Source organism: Aethalodelphis obliquidens, unplaced genomic scaffold, assembly GCF_003676395.1.
Source record: "Aethalodelphis obliquidens isolate GAN/ISIS:26980383/991018 unplaced genomic scaffold, ASM367639v1 scaffold90, whole genome shotgun sequence".
Classification (NCBI taxonomy): domain Eukaryota; kingdom Metazoa; phylum Chordata; class Mammalia; order Artiodactyla; family Delphinidae; genus Aethalodelphis; species Aethalodelphis obliquidens.
The window spans coordinates 3,576,147-3,596,956 of record NW_020838034.1 but is presented as its reverse complement, the minus strand read 5'-3'; the positions used below and the strand labels follow the sequence as shown (position 1 = coordinate 3,596,956).

The 20,810-nt window shown below is 41.0% G+C and overlaps 1 protein-coding gene across 1 annotated transcript in view; it reads left to right on the top strand.

The window, feature by feature from the left end:
• The window catches only part of FCRL3 (Fc receptor like 3), a 37,941-nt gene that overhangs the window by 3,052 nt on the left and 14,079 nt on the right, over positions 1–20,810 (top strand). Inside the window, exons 2-6 of the mRNA XM_027095199.1 lie at positions 15,162–15,328; positions 16,256–16,498; positions 17,009–17,260; positions 17,497–17,781; positions 18,805–19,092. Of these exons, the coding sequence (XP_026951000.1) occupies positions 15,259–15,328; positions 16,256–16,498; positions 17,009–17,260; positions 17,497–17,781; positions 18,805–19,092 (1,138 nt within the window). The 5' untranslated portion in view covers positions 15,162–15,258. The remainder of the gene's footprint in view (positions 1–15,161; positions 15,329–16,255; positions 16,499–17,008; positions 17,261–17,496; positions 17,782–18,804; positions 19,093–20,810) is intronic.

The following is a 20,810-nucleotide window of genomic DNA, read 5'->3' as shown; positions in this document are numbered from 1 at the left end:
AAACATTTTCATTAATAGTCCGAAATATCTTTAGTTTCTCTGCAAAATGAAGCCTATATTCAGTAATTAATATTTCAGTATCTTATTTTATTTGGAAATGGTCTAGGTATTTAATAAATTTCCATCATTTAAATTCACTTACCAAAATTCTAAAGTTTCAAGTTACCAAAAATCTAGAGAAACTATTTTTAAGTAGATATACCATAAAACATAATTATTCTTCAAGGGTTCGCCTAAAAGCTCTTACCCCATTTATATCTATTTAATTCATTTGTTCTCAACAATTATGTTTAGATTATCCATGAAAACTTTGAGACATGACACCAAGTCAGCCACCATCCCAAGCTATTTTTCTCACTGATAAATTTTATAATAGAGATAATATGACCTTATTTGACTTTTAGTAAAGCTAAGTGTAATAAAAAGTAAGACATATCTGTATTAATTAAACCAACAAACTTGAACTTTAATACTGAATATTAATTTAATATTGAATATTTCCCAGATCATGTGAACTTGAAATTCATTTGGGTTAGTTTCTACTACATTTAAAAATATTTAATTTGCAAATGCTACTTTTAAGTCAATTAGATAGAGCTCTTCTATAAATTTAATTTTGATAATACTATCTGAAGGTAAAGATGTATCATATGTATAATGTACACACAGATGTATAAACAGACATAACTAGAGATCTCATAACTTCATTTTAAATCTGAGTCATGAATCAGGTATTACAATATAAACTTACTAATTTATAAATGACAGTTGGTGTAAGTTAAATTTATTTGCTCAGATAATTAAGGCTTTTTACTATTTGCAGAAAAGACTTTGAGATTTGTATCTGTCCTTGATAAATCCTTAAGGAGGCCGTTAATTCGATTTTGGGTGAGGGAGGCTTTCAAGCAGTTTGAGTTTGTTTGCTTTTGTTTTGTTTAGTTTTTTTTTTTTTTTTTTACATCTTTATTGGAGTATAATTGCTTTACAATGGTGTGTTAGTTTCTGCTTTATAACAAAGTGAATCAGTTATACATATCCATATGTTCCCATATCTCTTCCCTCTTGCATCTACCTCCCTCCCACCCTCCCTATCCCACCCCTCTAGGTGGTCACAAAGCACCAAGCTGATCTCCCTCTGCTATGCGGCTGCTTCCCACTAGCTATCTATTTTACATTTGCTAGTGTATATATGTCCATGCCACTCTCTCACTTTGTCACAGCTTACCCTTCCCCCTCCCCATATCCTCAAGTCCAATCTCTAGTAGGTCTGTGTCTTTATTCCTGTCTTACTCCTAGGTTCTTCAGGACATTTTTTCCCTCAAATTCCATATATATGTGTTAGCATACAGTATTGTCTTTCTCTCTCTGACTTACTTCACTCTGTATGACAGACTCTAGGTCCATCCACCTCATTACAAATAGCTCAATTTCGTTTCTTTTTATGGCTGAGTAATATTCCATTGTATATATGTGCCACGTCTTCTTTATCCATTCATCTGATGATGGACATTTAGGTTGTTTCCATCTCCAGGCTATTGAAAATAGAGCTGCAATGAACATTTTGGTACATGACTCTTTCTGAATTATGGTTTTCTCAGTGTATATGCCCAGTAGTGGGATTGCTGGGTCATATGGTAGTTCTATTTGTATTTTTTAAAGGAACCTCCCTACTGTACTCCATAGTGGCTGTACCAATTCATATTCCCACCAGCAGTGCAAGAGTGTTCCCTTTTCCTCACACCCTCTCCAGCATTTATTGTTTCTAGATTTTTTGATGATGGCCATTCTGACTGGTGTGAGATGATATCTCATTGCAGTTTTGATTTGCATTTCTCTAATGATTAATGATGTTGAGCATTCTTTCATGTGTTTGTTGGCAATCTGTATATCTTTTTTGGAGAAATGTCTATTTAGGTCTTCTGCCCATTTTTGGATTGGGTTGTTTGTTTCTTTGTTATTGAGCTACATGACCTGCTTATAAATTTTGGAGATTAATCCATTGTCAGTTGCTTCATTTGCAAATATTTTCTCCCATTCTGAGGGGTGTCTTTTGGTCTTGTTTGTGGTTTCCTTTGCTGTGCAAAAGCTTTGAAGTTTCATTAGGTCCCATTTGTTTATTTTTGTTTTTATTTCCATTTCTTTAGGAGGTGGGTCAAAAAGCATCTTGCTGTGATTTATGTCATAGAGTGTTCTGCCTATGTTTTCCTCTAAGAGTTTGATAGTTTCTGGCTTTACATTTAGGTCTTTAATCCATTTTGAGCTTATTTTTGTGTATGGTATTAGGGAGTGATCTAATCTCATATTTTTACATGTACCTGTCCAGTTTTCCCAGCACCACTTATTGAAGAGGCTGTCCTTTCTCCACTGTACATTCCTGCCACCTTTATCAAAGATAAAGTGACCATATGTGCATGGGTTTATCTCTGGGCTTTCTATCCTGTTCCATTGATCTATCTTTCTGGTTTTTTGCCAGTACCATACTGTCTTGATTACTGTGGCTTTGTAGTATAGTCTGAAGTTAGGAAGCCTGATTCCTCCAGCTCCGTTTTTCGTTCTCAAGATTGCTTTGGCTATTCAGGGTCTTTTGTGTTTCCATACAAATTGCAAAAGTTTTTGTTCTAGTTCTGTGAAAAATGCCAGTGGTAGTTTGATAGGTATTGCATTGAATCTGTAGATTGCTTTGGGTAGTAGAGTCATTTTCACAATGTTGATTTTTCCAATCCAAGAACATGGTACATCTCTCCATCTCTTTGTATCATCTTTAATTTCTTTCATCAGTGTCTTATAATTTTCTGCATACAGGTCTTTTGTCTCCTTAGGTAGGTTTATTCCTAGATATTTTATTCTTTTCATTGCAATGGTAAATGGGAGTGTTTTCTTGATTTCACTTGCAGATTTTTCATCATTAGTGTATAGGAATGCAAGATATTTCTGTGCATTAATTTTGTATCCTGCTACTTTACCAAATTCATTGATTAGCTGTAGCAGTTTTCTGGTAGAATCCTTAGGATTCTCTATGTATAGTATCATGTCATCTGCAAACAGTGACAGTTTTACTTCTTTTCCGATTTGGATTCCTTTTATTTCCTTTTCTTCTCTGATTGCTGTGGCTAAAACTTCCAAAACTATGTTGAATAAGAGTGGTGAGAGTGGGCAACCTTGTCTTGTTCCTGATCTTAGTGGAAATGGTTTCAGTTTTTCACCATTGAGGATGATGTTGGCTGTGTGTATGTCATATATGGCCTTTATTATGTTGAGGAAAGTTCTCTCTATGCCTACTTTCTGCAGGGTTTTTATCATAAATGGGTGTTGAATTTTGTCAAAAGCTTTCTAGCATCTATTGAGATGATCATATGGTTTTTCTCCTTCAATTAGCTAATATGGTGTATCACGTTGATTGATTTGCATATATTGAAGAATCCTTGCATTCCTGGAATAAACCCCACTTGATCATGGTGTATGATCCTTTTAATGTGCTGTTGGATTCTGTTTGCTAGTATTTTGTTGAGGATTTTTGCATCTATGTTTATCAGTGTTATTGGCCTGTAGTTTCCTTTCTTTGTGACATCCTTGTCTGGTTTTGGTATCAGGGTGATGGTGGTCTCGTAGAATGAGTTTGGGAGTGTTCCTCCCCCTGCTATTTTTTGTAGGAGTTTGAGAAGGATAGGTGTTAGCTCTTCTCTAAATTTTTGATAGAATTCGCCTGTGAAGCCATCTGGTCCTGGGCTTTTGTTTGTTGGAAGATTTTTTTTTTTTTTTCGGTATGTGGGCCTCACTGTTGTGGCCTCTCCCACTGTGGAGCACAGGCTCCAGATGCACAGGCTCAGTGGCCATGGCTCATAGGCCCAGCTGCTCCACGGCATGTGGGATCCTCCCGGACTGGGGCACGAACCCCATCCCCTGCATCAGCAGGCGGACTCCCAACCACTGCGCCACCAGGGAAGCCCTGTTGGAAGATTTTTAATCACATTTTCAATTTCAGTGCTTGTGATTGGTCTGTTCATATTTTCTATTTCCTCCTGATTCAGTCTTGGCAGGTTGTGCATTTCTAAGAATTTGTCCATTTCTATCAGGTTGTCCATTTTATTGGCATAGAGTTGCTTGTAGTAATCTCTCATGATCTTTTGTATTTCTGCAGTATCAGTTGTTACTTCTCCTTTTTCATTTCTAATTCTATTGATTTGAGTCTTCTCCCTTTTTTTCTTGATGAGTCTGGCTAATGGTTTATCAATTTTGTTTATCTTCTCAAAGAACCAGCTTTTAGTTTTATTGTTCTTTGTTATCATTTCCTTCATTTCTTTTTCATTTATTTCTGATCTGATTTTTATGATTTCTTTCCTTCTGCTAACTTTGGGGTTTTTTTTGTCCTTCTTTCTCTAATTGCTTTAGGTGCAAGGTTAGGTTGTTTATTCTAGATGTTTCCTGTTTCTTAAGGTAGGATTGTATTGCTATAAAATTCCCTCTTAGAACTGCTTTTGCCGCATCTCATAGGTTTTTGGCTGTCGTGTCTCCATTGTCATATGTTTCTAGGTAGTTTTTTATTTCCTCTTTGATTTCTTCAGTGATCACTTCGTTATTAAGTAGTGTATTGTTTAGCCTCCATGTGTTTGTATTTTTTACAGATCTTTTCCTGTAATTGATATCTAGTCTCATAGTGTTGTGGTCGGAAAAGACACTTGATACAATTTCAATTTTCTTAAATTTACCAAGGCTTGATTTGTGACCCAAGATATGAGTCCTGGAGAATGCTCCATGAGCACTTGAGAAAAATGTGTATTCTGTTGTTTTTGGATGGAATGTCCTATAAACATCAGTTAAGTCCATCTTGGATAATGTATAATTTAAAGCTTGTGTTTCCTTATTTATTTTCATTTTGGATGATCTGTTCATTGGTGAAAGTGGGGTGTTAAAGTTCCCTACTATGAATGTGTTACTGTTGATTTCCCCTTTTATGGCTGTTAGTATTTGCCTTATGTATTGAGGTGCTCCTATGTTGGGTGCATAAATATTTACAATTGTTATATCTTCTTCTTGGATTGATCCCTTGATCATTATGTAGTGTCCTTCTTTGTCTCTTCTAATAGTCTTTATTTTAAAGTCTATTTTGTCTGATATGAGAATTGCTACTCCAGCTTTCTTTTGGTTTCCATTTGTATGAAATATCTTTTTCCATCCCCTTACTTTCAGTCTGTATGTGTCTCTAGGTCTGAAGTGGGTCTCTTGTAGACAGCATATATATGGGTCTTGTTTTTGTATCCATTCAGCCAATCTGTGTCTTTTAGTGGGAGCATTTAGTCCATTTACATTTAAGGTAATTATCAATATGTATGTCCCTATTCCCATTTTCTTAATTGTTTTGGGTTTGTTATTGTAGGTCTTTCCTTCTCTTGTGTTTCTTGCCTAGAAAAGTTCCTTTCTCATTTGTTGCAAAGCTGGTTTGGTGGTGCTGAACTCTCTCAGCTTTTGCTTGTCTGTAAAGGTTTTTATTTCTCCATCAAATCTGAATTAGATCTTTGCTTGGTAGAGTAATCTTGGTTGCAGGTTTTTCTCCTTCATCACTTTAAATATGTCCTGCCTGTCCCTCCTGACTTGCAGAGTTTCTGCTGAAAGATCAGCTGTTAACCTTATGGGGATTCCCTTGTGTGTTATTTGTTGCTTTTCCCTTGCTACTTTTAATATGTTTTCTTTGTATTTAATTTTTGACAGTTTGATTAATATGTGTCTTGGCGTATTTCTCCTTGGATTTATCCTGTATGGGACTCTCTGTGCTTCCTGGATTTGGTTAACTATTTCCTTTTCCATATTAGGGAATTTTCAACTATAATCTCTTCAAATATTTTCTCAGTCCCTTTCTTTTTCTCTTCTTCTTCTGGAACCCCTATAATTCGAATGTTGGTGTGTTTAATGTTGTCCCAGAGGTCTCTGAGACTTTCCTCAGTTCTTTTCATTCTTTTTTCTTTATTCTGCTCTGCAGTAGTTATTCCCACTATTTTATCTTCCAGATCACTTAACCATTCTTCTGCCTCAGTTATTCTGCTATTGATCCCATCTAGAGTATTTTTCATTTCATTTATTGTGTTGTTCATCATTGTTTGTTTCATCTTTAGTTCTTCTAGGTCCTTGTTAAATGTTTCTTGCATTTTGTCCATTCTATTTCCAAGATTTTGGATCATCTTTACTAACATTATTCTGAATTCTTTTTCAGGTAGACTGCCTATTTCCTCTTCATTTGTTAGGTCTGGTGGGTTTTTATCTTGCTCCTTCATCTGCTGTGTGTTTTTCTGTCTTCTCATTTTGCTTATCTTACTGTGTTTGGGGTCTCCTTTTTGTAGACCACAGGTTCGTAGTTCCCATTTTTTTTGGTGTCTGTCCCCAGTGGCTAAGGTTGCTTCAGTGGGTTGTGTAAGCTTCCTCGTGGAGGGGACTAGTGCCTGTGTTCTGGTGGATGAGGTTGGATCTTGTCTTTCTGGTGGGCAGGTCCACATCTGGTGGTGTGTTTTGGGGTGTCTGTGGCCTTATTATGATTTTAGGCAGTCTCTCTGCTAATGGGTGAGGTTGTGTTCGTGTTTTGTTAGTTGTTTGGCATAGGGTGTCCAGCATTGTAGCTTGCTGGTTGTTGAGTGAAGCTGGGTGCTGGTGTTGAGATGGAGATCTCTGGGAGATTTTTGCTGTTTGATATTTTGTGGAGCTTGGAGGTCTCTTGTGGACTAGTGTCCTGAAGTTGGCTCTCCCACCTCTGAGGCACAGCACTGACTCCTGGCTGCAGCACCAAGAGCCTTTCATCCACACAGCTCAGAATAAAAAGGAGAAAAAGTAGAAAGAAAGGAAGAAAGAAAAGAAAGAAAGAAAGAAAGAAAGGAAGGAAGGAAGGAAGGAAGGAAGGAAGAAAGAAAGAAAAAAGAAAGAAAGGAGGAAGGGAGGGAAGGAGGAAAGAAGGAAGGAGGGAAGGAGGGAATGAAGGAAAGAAAGAAGATAAAATAAAATAAAGTAAGATAAAATAAAGTTATTAAAATAAAAAATAATTATTAAGAAAAAATTTTTTCTTTTTTAAAAACAAGAAGAAAAAAAAAAAAAAAAACGGACGGATAGAACCTTAGGACAAATGGTGGAAGCAAAGCTATACAGAGAAAATCTCACACAGAAGCATACACATACACACTCACAAAAAGAGGAAAAGGGAAAAAATAATAAATTTTGCTCTCAAAGTCCACCTCCTCAATTTGAGATGATTTGTTGTCTATTCATGTATTCCACAGATGCAGGGTACATCAAGTTGATTGTGGAGCTTTAATCCGCTGCTTCTGAGGCTGCTGGGAGAGATTTCCCTTTCTCTTCTTTGTTCTCACAGCTCCCAGGGGCTCAGCTTTGGATTGGGCCCCGCCTCTGTGTGTAGGTCGCTGGAGGGCGTCTGTTTTTCTGCTCAGACAGGATGGGGTTAAAGGAGCCGCTGATTGGGGGGCTCTGGCTCACTCAGGCCGGGGGAAGGGAGGGGCACGGAGTGCGGAGCGAGCCTGCGGTGTCAGAGGCCGGCATGACGTTGCACCAGCCTGAGGCGCGCCGTGCGTTCTCCTGGGGAAGTTGTCCCTGGATCACGGGACCCTGGCAGTGGCGAGCTGCACAGGCTCCCCAGAAGGGGGGTGTGGATAGTGACCTGTGCTCGCACACAGGCTTCTTGGTGGCGGCAGCAGCAGCGTTAGCGTCTCATGCCCGTCTCTGGGTTCCGCGCTTTTAGCCAAGGCCCGGGCCAGTCTCTGGAGCTCCTTTAAGCAGCGCTCTTAATCCCCTCTCCTCACGCACCATGAAACAAAGAGGGAAGGAAATGTTTCTTACCTCTTCGGCAGGTCCAGACTTTTCCCCAGACTCCCTCCCGGCTAGCCGTGGTGCACTAACCCCCTGCAGGCTGTGTTCACGCCGCCAACCCCAGTCCTCTCCCTGCGCTTCGACCAAAGCCCGAGCCTCAGCTCGCAGCCCCGCCCGCCCCGGCGGGTGAGCAGACAAGCCTCTCGGGCTGATGAGTGCTGGTCGGCACCGATCCTCTGTGTGGGAATCTCCGCTTTGCCCTTCGCACCCCTGTTGCTGCACTCTCCTCTGCGGCCCCGAAGCTTTCCCCCTCCGTCACCCACAGTCTCCGTCCGCGAAGGGGCTTCCTAGTGTGTGGAAACCTTTCCTCCCTCACAGCTCCCTCCCACTGGCGCAGGTCCCGTCCCTATCCTTTTGTCTCTGTTTATTCTTTTTTCTTTTGCCCTACCAAGGTACGTGGGGACTTTCTTGCCTTTTGGGAGGTCTGAGGTCTTCTGCCAGCGTTCAGTAGGTGTTCTGTAGGAGTTGTTCCACATGTAGATGTATTTCTGGTGTATCTGTGGGGAGGAAGGTGATCTCCGCGTCTTACTCTTCCGCCATCTTCCCCTCGTTCCTTGTTTAGTTTTTATTTATTTATTTATTTTTTAGATAGGTAAGAAGTGGATTTATTTATTTACTTTTAATTTTTTGATTAATTTTTATTGGAGTATAGTTGATTTACAATGTTGTGTTAGTTTCTATTGTACAGCAAAGTGAATCAGCTATACACATACATATATCCCCTCTTTTTTGGATTTCCTTCCCATTTAGGTCACCACAGTGCATTAAGTAGAGTCCCTGTGCTATACAGTATGTTCTCATTAGTTGTCTATTTTATACATAGCGTCAGTAGTGTATATGTGTCAATCCCAATCTCCCAATTCCTCCCACCCCCACCCCTTTCCCCCTTGGTATCCATACATTTGTTCTCTACGTCTCTCTTCTTTGCAAATAAGATAATCTATACAATTTTTCTAGATCCCACATATATGCATTAATATACGGTATTTGTTTTTCTCTTTTTCATTTACTTCACTGTGTATGACACTCTCTAGGTCCATCCACGTGTCTACAAATGACCCAGTTTCATTCCTTTTTATGGCTGAGTTTATTTAGAGAGATACACTTTCCATAGGCAGAATGCTATTCGCGTCTCAAAAGGCAAGACGGCCCTGGGAGAAACACACACCACAGACAGAATGTGGGCCATCTCAGAAGGCAAGAGCACCAACAGTTTGAGTTTTATTGATAAAAGGCCTCTTTTTTCCTTTTTTCCCTCTTCAGCTTCAGGTTCAATCTGATTGAGCTAATTAGGCTCAGTCTCAGGTCACTGTGGGCTGTATTTACATTTCTGATTTGTAGATTGGCAAGACAAAGACAGTTGCTTTTAATTCCCCAAAGAACTGGTCTGCTGCCTAAATGATATTAAAAGATTGATTTGCCCAATTACATTTTCTTTCATTTGCTTTTTTAATATCAGCAAGAAGATTTTCCACTAAACTGGAAATCAAGAGTTCTATGTTCTAGAACTTTGGGATTCAATTTATCATACCTTCAAAAATTTATGCACAAGGTATTCTACAAAGACCCTCTTTGTGCATGCACAAATTAAACAGAGCAATTTACCCTAGGGGCAAAAAATATTTATTATTGCTTTTATTACTCCCTGAATTTTGGGGCCCAGTTTTTACTTTATACTGTGTGGGCGCAGGTAACTATATTGGTTTCTTTCTTTTTTTAAAAAATCAACTTTTAATTAAATTATTTATTTTGGTTGCACCGAGTCTTAGTTGCAGCTCTCCAGCTCCTTAGTTGTGGCATGCAAACTCTTAGTTGCAGCATGCATGTGGGCTCTAGTTCCCTGACCAGGGATCGAACCCATTTCCCCTGCATTGGAAGGTGGATTCTTAACCACTGTGCCACCTGGGAAGTCCCTATTGGTTTCTTTTAGTATGTTTAATTAATACTGCCTAAGGGGCAGATTTATATGCCCTGTCTTATAATACCAGTCAGGGGAAGCATTCCTCCTAGAGATGTAATGTCTATCCCACAGTACAATTAGACAAAAGAGATGTAACCATCTTATATAAATCCCATTCAAATACACCAGTTTTTATAAGATTTTATTTCAAATTTATAACTCTTGTACCTTTAACTTAAGCCTCCATTAGGACCCCATCAACAAGTCTTGGTCTTACAAGGAGTCCAGAAACTTTCCTTTTTATCCCCTGGCCATTTTATCCATTTTTGTATATAAAGCTTTGGGGTCCCCAGTGAGGGGTCAAGCCAAGGGACACAGGCCCTTTTGTCAATCTTAACTTCATTAATTGATCTCACTGTTGTCCCAAGCAAATGCTAGTCAGGTATCTCAGTGTAATTTTCTTCCAGCCTTTAAATTTTGTTTCAAAATAGGGGTTAATAGAGTGCACTTTAATGTTGGGGGGACTAATTGGGGGGTCCCTTTGGTCTATCCAACCCCAGGTAGTCAAAACTTTTGTTTTAATCCTATCAAAATCCATTTTATTTATCCCATTTCCTAATAATCATCTAAAGATTTCCATTCTGTTGGGATAAGTCCCTTTAAATTTTTCACTTCGTTGGGAAGAAGTCTCTTGACTTTCCCCTCAGTTTCTTCTTATTCTCCTGTTAATCAACCTAATTAACATTAATTAAGCTAATGTTTTTATTAGCATCTGCAAGAACCATTGAAGGGAAGCTGAGACCACAAATAAGGCTTCCTAAAACAGTTTTTATTTGTTAGTTTTAAACTAAGGGAGGTTTTTTTTTGTTTTGTATTTTTGTTTTTGTTTTTTTTTTTTTGCAGTACGCGGGCCTCTCACTGTTGTGGCCTCTCCCGTTGCGGAGCACAGGCTCTGGGCACGCAGGCTCAGCGGCCATGGCTCACGGGCCCAGCCGCTCCGCGGCATGTGGGATCTTCCCGGACCGGGGCACGAACCCCTGTCCCCTGCATCGGCAGGTGGACTCTCAACCACCGCGCCACCAGGGAAGCCCTTAAACTAAGGGAGTTTTTAAGGTTACCTGTTTTACTTATGTATGTATATATATATTTTGCATCTACCTTTTAATTTGGTATTTTCATAGGCACCAATAAAACAGCTGTTTAAAATGAGAGCTCTCTAAAAATTTAGCAATTTAGAAGTTTCTCCAATTTAAAGAATCCAATGTCTGGCCATTGATGAATAGTATCTTAATAGCAACTCAAACCAATAAGACGCAAGAGGCAACCCCACAAGAGAGCGCAAAGAATGCAGCCTTCTTAAAATACAGAAAGTTTACTCCCCATAATAGTCTAAGAAACTAAAGGTCTTTTTTGTGCAGGTAGACACAACAAAGGTTGAGATGACAAGGCCCCTTATGGGCTGGGACTCCTTATAATAAATTTTCCTGAGAGCTGGCATAGCCAGACAAGATGACTGCTTGGAATCCCAATCTATTCAGCTGGCTGCCAAATGTACACCATATGTGTACCTTCTGGATGGCAAAGACCAAGCTCTCGAAACACGGAATAAAATGCCTAAGAAGATCAGATATAACATTTACATCTCAAAAGCACAGGGAGCGAAATGCAAGTTCCTCCTAGAAGGGCTTTTGTTCCTTTAAGGTCAAAATTTTGAAAAGATGTTTTATCAAGCTGGCTTTCTTCTAATCATTTTTAGAATGTCAAAAGAACTCTATCTTGGCCATTTTAGGGCAAGATTTCCTTTAATTCCCAATTAAACAAGTATTCAATATTTGTAAGTATAAATTCCATATGTACATAAACATGGCTGGAGTGTTAGTTGGAGGCTGGCTTTCTGATGCCCTTCATTTTACCCAGCCCAGAGGCTCAGTGTCTTTCAACTGAATAAATCCTTGTATCTTTTAACCAGGCTCCTCCAGTATCTTTAAACTGGGGTGAGGTGATTTTGGAGAGGCAGAAGTGAGTGGTGGCATGAAGCAAGATCTTAATTCCCTGTCCAGGAATTGAACCCGGGTAGCCTGGATGAAAACCAGGAATCATAGCCACCACACCCCATGGCTCTTGCCCCCAGTGAAAAATGCATTTCTCATGGAGGTAAAAACTGTAAAAACAGGTACAAAGTTTATTATTAGAGACATAGCACAAGTGGGAGACAACACAGAGAAACAGTTTGTTTAGCAAGGCAGAGATGCACGCCCCAAGAGAAAGAGTGTGGGCATCCTCCCTAAGGAGAAGAAGAGTGATAAAGAGGCAGTTAAGTCGTTTATATAGGGCAGTTCTTCCGGGTCTTTGTTTACCTTTGGCCAATTATCTGGCTTCTTTTTCCACACCTGACCTGCCCTAGGACCCTCCCCAACATGTGTGTGCAACATTTTTCCAAGTTGGATTTCAGCCCAAAGGCCTATGGGGTGGCCTTAGCATCACATATTATGGGGTGGTAAGCCCTCCTTTTTGACCCTCAAGGAGACTTTCTGCCCATGTGCAATGTGTCCCTTGCCCCAAGAAGGGGAAATATGTGACCTCTTGACCCTTTACTCAAACAAGGTTTAGCCCCTCTCTGTTCCAGCCATGACTGTTATCTTAAGGTGGCCCTGAGCAAGGGCAGTCAGGGAGGGGAACACAGGATGCTGGAACCCAGCAGATCCTCTCCTGTTATTCAGCTGTACACACCCTGCATGCATACACGTGCACACACAAACACACTTGCACGCATGTACACATGAACAGAACTGAACACAGAGTGGAGACTCCCAGCCCGGGCGGCGTGTGGTTGGGCTTGTCAGATCACCCCTCAGCTTTTGAAGGTATCCACAGGAGATGAAGCCTGGCTATTTACACTGTCTCTGTCATTGCTTCCATTTCGGAGAGCAAACAGGAGACTGATTTTCAATGTCTAACCTGGAGGCCATCTATCTCCTGTCCCAGGAAATGCAAACGGGAGTCTAGCTATAAGTGTCCAGCCCGAAGCCCATGTTTTCCTCCCTCATGAAATGTAAAGAGGCCAGTTGTAAATGTTTAACCTGGGGCCCATCTATCTCCTGGCTCAGGGGGAGGGGAGACAAATCCCATTATACACCACAAAATAGAACTAACTCAGGATCATCAACCAATAATTGGGAGATCCTACAAACAATAAATGCTGGAGAGGGTGTGGAGAAGAGGGAACCTCTTGCACTGTTGGTGGGAATGTAAATTGATACAGCCACTATGGAGAACAGTATGGAGGTTCCTTAAAAAACTACAAATAGAACTACCATATGACCCAGCAATCCCACTACTGGGCATATACCCTGAGAAAACCATAATTCAAGAAGAGTCATGTACCAAAAATGTTCATTGCAGCTCTATTTACAATAACCAGGGCATGGAAGCAACCTAAGTGCCCATCAACAGATGAATGGATAAAGAAGATGTGGCACATATATACAATGGAATATTACTCAGCCATAAAAAGGAACAAAACTGAGTTATTTGTAGTGAGGTGGATGGACCTAGAGACTGTCATACAGAGTGAAGTAAGTCAGAAAGAGAAAAACAAATACCATATGCTAACACATATATATGGAATCTAAAAAAAAAAGAAAAAAAATAGTCAGAAGAACTTAGGGGCAAGATGGGAATAAAGATGCAGACCTACTAGAGAATGGACTTGAGGATACGGGGAGGGGGAAGGGTAAGCTGGGACAAAGTAAGAGAGTGGCATGCACATATATACACTAGCAAACGTAAAATAGATAGCTAGTGGGAAGCAGCCGCATAGCACAGGGAGATCAGCTCAGTGCTTTGTGACCACCTAGAGGGGTGGGATAAGGAGGGTGGGAGGGAGATACAAGAGGGAAGAGATATGGGGACATATGGATATGTATAACTGATTCACTTTGTTATAAAGCAGAAACTAACACACCACTGTAAAGCAATTATACTCTAATAAAGATGTTAAAAAAAAGAATATATGAAACATTATGCTGGGACTCTATAAAGCCATGGACATTATATCATGATTATATGTTTAAGTAGCTGAAAGTCATTTGTAGTCTTAATATGCATGGATGATATAATAAAGGACATGATGAACATGGGCCTTAAACCAAAATAATAATAATTGTGAGATCCGAGAACCAGGAGAGACTCACCCAAATTTGTCTAAACTCATGGAAGAGGCAAATGGGCACAAGAGGCTCTTGCTGGTACCAAGGCTCCTGATCCTCAGGCAAAGGAGTGAAGTCTGCTCTGGGTCCCTTTGTGGTCACCGAAACTATTGACTGAAAGAAAACTGCACAATGTGAAATCTGAGTTAAGTTTTATTTGGGGAAATTATTGAAGACTATAGCCCAGAAGACAACCTCTCAGATAGCTCTGAGGAACTGCTCTGAAGAGGTAAGGGAGGAGCCAGGATATATATAAACTTTTTGCTGGTAAAACATGTAGTCAAGCATCAAAAGATTACTGCTAATCACAAAGAAGAGAAATCTCACCGATTTTAGTGCTTTTCTCTGTATGGGAAGATGCAACAATCTGGGGTCATTTGAAACTTTCCCTTAGATATGCATCTTAACTGTCTAAGGGCCAATATATCCAAAGCCCAGAATGTTTCCTGTCTTTCTTCATCCTGAATTCCTCAGAGTACACTGTCTGTGGGCAGCTACAATGGCTAATAGCTTGATCATTGTAGAACTGGAATGGCAGGCAACACTTTTTTCTTTACACAAGAGATGAAGAATGAGCAGAGCTGGGTCCCAGGAAAACCAAAGCCAACAGAGCAAACCAAGTATATTACCCTTGATTCTTCAACCATTTCTTTTTCATCTCATAAGAAGCTTGGATGTTTCTTTCCACCAAACCCCTTCTAAATCCCTCACATAAACAATATTTTTCAAAATTCAGTTGAGTAAGGGAAGATCTACTGAGAAATATGACCCCGCTTCCTGAGACTTTAAGCCAGTATTTAGCTAGAGATTGAAAAAGTAGGAGGAACAGTACCCAAGTAATGAGGGGAGGAGAAACCATTTCTCCAAGGCCTTTTCTGTCTCTACATGGCTGAGTTCAGACTAGGGAAGACAGGGGGGAATGAACTATGAAGCTGCTAAGTATTAAATAGCAAAGAGAAGAGTCAGGATTGTGGGTACAAGTCATTCATATTTATACAATAAATTATAGGCTATTCTTTTTTGTTTCTTTGTTTGGGGACTATGGGTATCATAGAATGGGGGCAAAGAAATGGGAAGGAAAAACCGAAGAAGTGGTTGTGGCTGGGTTGTTGGAACACTTCTCAAATTGCATAAGTGAAAAGGTTTGAAAAACTTTACTCTGTGCTAACCTTTAAATCTTGGCTCCCTCACAGCTCCTGGAAGAGATCAATCAGGTCAGTTTTCCCTTTTCTCTGTTCCTCCTGGTCTCTGGGCATTGGTCCTCCCAGCCAGCACTGCCTGTACCCATAAATGAGGCCTGTGGTGATGTGCCAACATCAGTGGTATTGCTACTCCGAGGTCACACCTGTTGCATTAGTGGGTGAGCAGACTCTCCTCTGACTTCTCCAGTCTTCAGTTCTTTCCCTATTACTGAATGCCACAGTGCGGAGGGGAAGGAAATATTTGCAGAAGGAAAGGCAGAGGCAGGAGGCTGATATTGAGAGAAACTCAAATCTGATCTCCTCTATACCCTAAGACCCCTCTGTATGTCCAAGCTGGTGCCACTATCAAAGAACATAGAAATATCTCCTATTCACAGTGGAAAATGCTAGAGCCAAATCTTTATACATCTCCAAAAGAAGCTCATGTCACTACACTGTTTCAATTTCTGGTCCCATTGGTTAGTTGCAATTATATATACAAATATGATTATGCAAGCAGTCCATGCCCCTTTGTTCAAATTTTTTATATCCTGTATCAATTACTGATTATACTCACCTTAGGCGGAGAGTAGAAAAATGTTGCCTTCCCCATAGACTCTCAAATTAAGCAAAGTTTAAAAGAATTGTAAGTGAAACAAATCTTGTTCATTAGATATTAATAACCAAGTAGGTACTGGTTTTTCAGAGTCTAGAAACTGCTTCTGAGGTATATACATCCCAGGTTGACTTTTACCTTGACAGGAAGGTATAGGACAAGAGCACTTCAGAATCAGCCCACCTTCAGAGGCCCTCACAGTGTTTGCCTAACTACAAATCATGTCTCCTGAACTTTTCTGAGCCCATACCAGGAACCTGAGACCTATCCCGCATGACACCTACCCACCCACTCACTGCTACTAGGCAAAAAATGACAAAGAACAGATTCTGTCCCAGGCAGTTCCCCAAGTTGTGTCTGCTCCATTTCCAGCCCTAGTCCTAATAGGAATTAGCCCAGAAAAACTCCTAGTTGCAGCTGGGCCCTTCCTTACGCCCCACCCACCTCTCATTCACCTTTACCTGCCTTCGTCTTTCCATTTCCTATTCAGGAGTAACTCCAAAAGCTTTTCTTCTCCTCAATCCTCCATGGTCTACAAACTTCAAAAATGACAGAGTGACTCTCACATGCAGAGATTCCCTTTCTCCAGCCCAAGGAGACATATCTTGGTATCATGATGATCATTTGTTGGATAATAAATCTGAAGAGATCCAAATACACGAGACTGGATATTACAAATGCAAGACTCGAAGATCCTCTCCCAGTGACCCCGTACATATGGATTTTTTATCTGGTGAGGAAAGAAAGGAGGGAGTCTCTGAAATTAAACCACTGGGCAGCATGTCTAAGGGCTACGCTAATGCAGGGAGCCTAGGCAGGGCTGCAAACAGGCATGAGGATATTTGATGTATTGACCCCAGTGGGGAAAATAAGGAGATAGGATAGCAACAGAATGCTGCCTTGTCCATCCTCTCCATCCAGAGAAGTATTGGTAAGTATTGGTAAGAAGTATTGGTAAGTATGGGGGAAGTCACCAGGAAAAAGGGACTTGGGTCTGAAGAAATGTATGGTATAAAACTTCTCTTTTAACAATATGTATGAGGATTTCTTAAGGATATTTTCTGGAAATTAGTTCATTATCCTAGGACAAGGGAGAACTGGGTTTTGGGATCATGTGGAAATGTTGATGGAGGACAGTTGCAGGTATGTATAGGATTGCAGCTCTTTCTTCATGGGCAGAAATGAGAGTTTGAAGAAACAAGCTTCAGGAAATAAATTGATTGCATTCCTCCACTCTTTGCAGACAGACTGATCATCCAGGCTCCACACCCTGTCTTTGAAGGAGATGATGTTGTTCTGAGATGCCAGGGGAGAGAAGCAACAAGTGAAACAGTTTTATACAAAAATAAAAAAGAAATTAGGAAGAGTTCTATACCAAACTTCACACTAAATTCAGTCTCCAGGGACAATGGCAAATATCATTGTACTGCTTCTAGGAAAAACCTTTGGGGAACAAAGAGAGACATTTCAAAACCTCTAACAATTCAAGTTCAAGGTAATGGATGCCCTCCTGTGGGTAATAGGACTTGGCAGGGAAACTGTGTGAGGATTTAGGGAGGGGCTCATCAGTGGGGATTTCATGAAAATCCTCCAGTCATGGGAGGGAGATGGGAAGTGGTTCCACCTACTTGGGTCTCTGTGTTCTGATAGCTGGTGCTGAAAGCACACGTGCATCTTTCCAGGAGCCCTGAGCCTCACTACCTTGGGAACTGTGTTTGTTCTTCTCTCTAGAGCTGTTTTCCCCTCCTGTGCTGACAGCCAGACCCTCTCAGCCCATAGAGGGGAGACCGGTGACTCTGAAATGTGAGACTTGGCTCCCTCCACAGCGGTCATACATTCAGCTTCAATTCTGCTTCTTCAGAGAAGAGCAGGCCTTGGGATCAGGCTGGAGCAGCTCCCCAGAGCTCAATTTACCTACCATGTGGAGTGAAGACTCAGGGTCTTACTGGTGCCAGGCAGAGACAGTGACTCACCATGTCAGGAAAAGAAGCTTGAGATCCCAGATACATGTGCAGAGTGAGTGTCTGTGGGGCTGCACTTCCAGAGTCAGAGCTGGGGAGAGGAGAGGAGAGCAATGACATTTCCTGCTCCCTAGGACACTGAACATAACAGAGAGGAGAATTTCAGCTGTCCTGGTATCCTTCTCTCTTCAGGTTCAACACTGGCCTAATGTCCCTAGAACATTCTCTTCCATCTAACTCAGTTAATAACAGTTATTGATCAGTTACTGGGTCCCCAACCCTGTGGGGGGGGGTGGTTACAGAGACTTACAGGATATGTTCTCTCAAGAGTCAACAGATAGGGCTTCCCTGGTGGCACAGTGGTTGAGAGTCCGCCTGCCGATGCAGGGGACACAGGTTCGTGCCCCGGTCCAGGAAGATCCCACATGCCGTGGAGCGGCTGGGCCCGTGAGCCATGGCCGCTGAGCCTGCGCATCCGGAGCCTGTGCTCCACGACAGGAGAGGTCATAACAGTGAGAGGCCCGCGTAGCGCAAAAAAAAAAAAAAGTCAACAGACACAGATGACCACATGCAGTCTTTAGAGGTCCCTATGCTGCTTCCGTTTGTTGACCTAAACATATTCCAAAATAAAAGTGGAAGACAAACATGAACTGGAATAATCAGAAAAGAATGTGGGAAGATGGAGGTGAGACTGGAGAAGAGTCTTGAAGGATAGGAAAGGGGTTTGAATTTCAGGATAGAAGTAATATTCTCAGGGTTCACTCTTATTTTGTGATCCATCAGCTCACCAAAGATTCCTTAGATATAAATGTAAATAAAATGTGACTGCAGTCAGCATCAGGTTTAAGAAGATCAGGAGCCTAGTCCCCACATTCCCCAAGAATGGGAACTGTTGTATGTGGTGGGAGGGGTGTTTCTGCCTTTATAATAACATGCACAATTAATTCCTTATTGCCCACTTTGGACCCCTGCTTATTGTACCTGCTGCTATGGGCTTGTTCGTGACAGAACCAGCCTTCTCCTTGACCCTGAAGTTTCTGCCATGAGAACCCTCATGTGTCATCTTGTGTCCTCCCAGGAGTCCCTGTGTCTGATGTAAATCTAGAGATCCGGCCCCCCGAGGGGCAGCTGATTGAAGGAGAAAATCTGCTCCTTATCTGCTCAGTAGCCAAGGGTACAGGGACTGTCACATTCTCCTGGCACAGAGAGGGCACAGTGAGAAGTTTGGGAACAAAGACCCAGCGTTCCTTGTCGGCAGAGCTGCAGATACTCACTGTGAAGGAGCATGATGCTGGGAGATACTACTGTGCAGCTGACAACATTCACGGTCCCATCCTCAGTAAACTGATTAAAGTCACACTGAGAAGTAAGTTCCCGATTCCTTCTATTCAGCCTCGGTTCACAAGCCAGGGTTTAGGCGTTCTATCAGCCATGAGGCTCTTTGGAAGAAGGCAAAGGAACAGAGTTTTTACTTGTGGAGAGGACCGTAGTGATGAAAACAAAATTATTTAGGATTACTCTTCATGGTTCAAGAGATATATCTATATTTAAGTTTCTTGAGTGGGGTTATGAGTCTGTCACAGCATCAGAGTCCTCTGACAGTCTACTATCTCTCTCAGTTCCAGTGTCTCGCCCTGTCCTCACTCTCAGGGCTCCTGGGGCCCAGGTTGTGGTGGGGGACGTGATGGAGCTTCACTGTGAGGCCTGGAGAGGCTCTCCCCCGATCCTGTACTGATTTTATCATGATGGTGTCAGCCTGGGGAGCAGCTCAGTTCCCTCTGGAAGAGCATTCTTCAAATTCTCTCTGACTGCAGAACATTCTGGAAACTACTCCTGTGAGGCTGACAATGGCCTGGGGGTCCAGCTCAGTGACAGAGTGACTCTCAGTGTCACAGGTTAGTAGGGGTGCCTGCAGCAATTACAGCCCAGAATAGACTGTGTCTTCTCTTTTGGGCTACTTGCTGGTGTGACATTCCAGCAGACTCCCCACTTTTTCTTCCTCTACCTGAGAGTCCTGGGATTCTTTCTTCTGACTCTACATTCAGGAACTTAGGCCATTCCTAATGGTTTTTCTGCATTTATCAAGATGGTCATATGATTTTTACTTTTTATTTTATTGATGTGATGTACCATGTTGATTGATTTGCAAATGTTGAACTACTCTTGCATACATGGAGTAAATCCCACGTGATCATGGTGTATGATCCTTTTAAAGTACTGTTGTATTCGGTTTGTTAATATTCTGTTGAGGATTTTTGCATCTATGTTACCTGAGATATTGGCCTGTAATTTTCTTTTTTGTGTGTTGTCTTTGGTTTTGGTGTCAGGGTGATGTTAGCCTTGTAAAATAAGTTAGGAAGTATTCCCTTCTCTTCAGGTTTTTTGAATATTTTGAGAAAGATAGGATTTACAGCACCTTTGAATGTTTGGTAGAATTCACCTGTGAAGTTATCTGGTCCTGTACTTTTATTCTTGGGAGGTTTTTGATTTCTATTTCAGTCTCTTTCCTAGTGATTGGTCATTCAGATTTTATTTTTTTATGATTCAGTCTCAGAAGGTTGTGTGATTCTAAGAATTTGCCCATTTATTCTAGGTTGCTCAATTTGTTGGCATATAACTGTCCACAATATTCTTGTATAATCCTTTGTATTTCTGGGCATTCATTGTTATAGCTCCTCTTTCGTTTCTGATTTTATTTATCAGAGCCTTCTCTCATTTTTCTTAGTGAGTCTAGCTAAAGGTTTGGCAATTTTGTCCATCTTTTAAAAGAATCAGGTCTTAGTTTTTATCAATATTTTCTATTTTCTTTTTAGTGTATATTTCATTTCTCTTTGAATCTTTATCATTTCCTTCCTCCTACTGACTTTTGGCTTCATTTGTTCTTCTTTTTCTAGTTCCTTTATGTGCAAAGTTAAATTTTGGTATGTCATATTTTCATTTTCATTTGTCTTCAGGTATTTTTTCAATTCACCTTTGATTTCTTGTTTGACCCAATAGTTGTTTAGCAGCTTGTTGTTTAGTCTCCACATATTTGTGATTTTCCAGCTTTCTTCTTGTGGTTGATCTCTAGTTTCATACCATTGT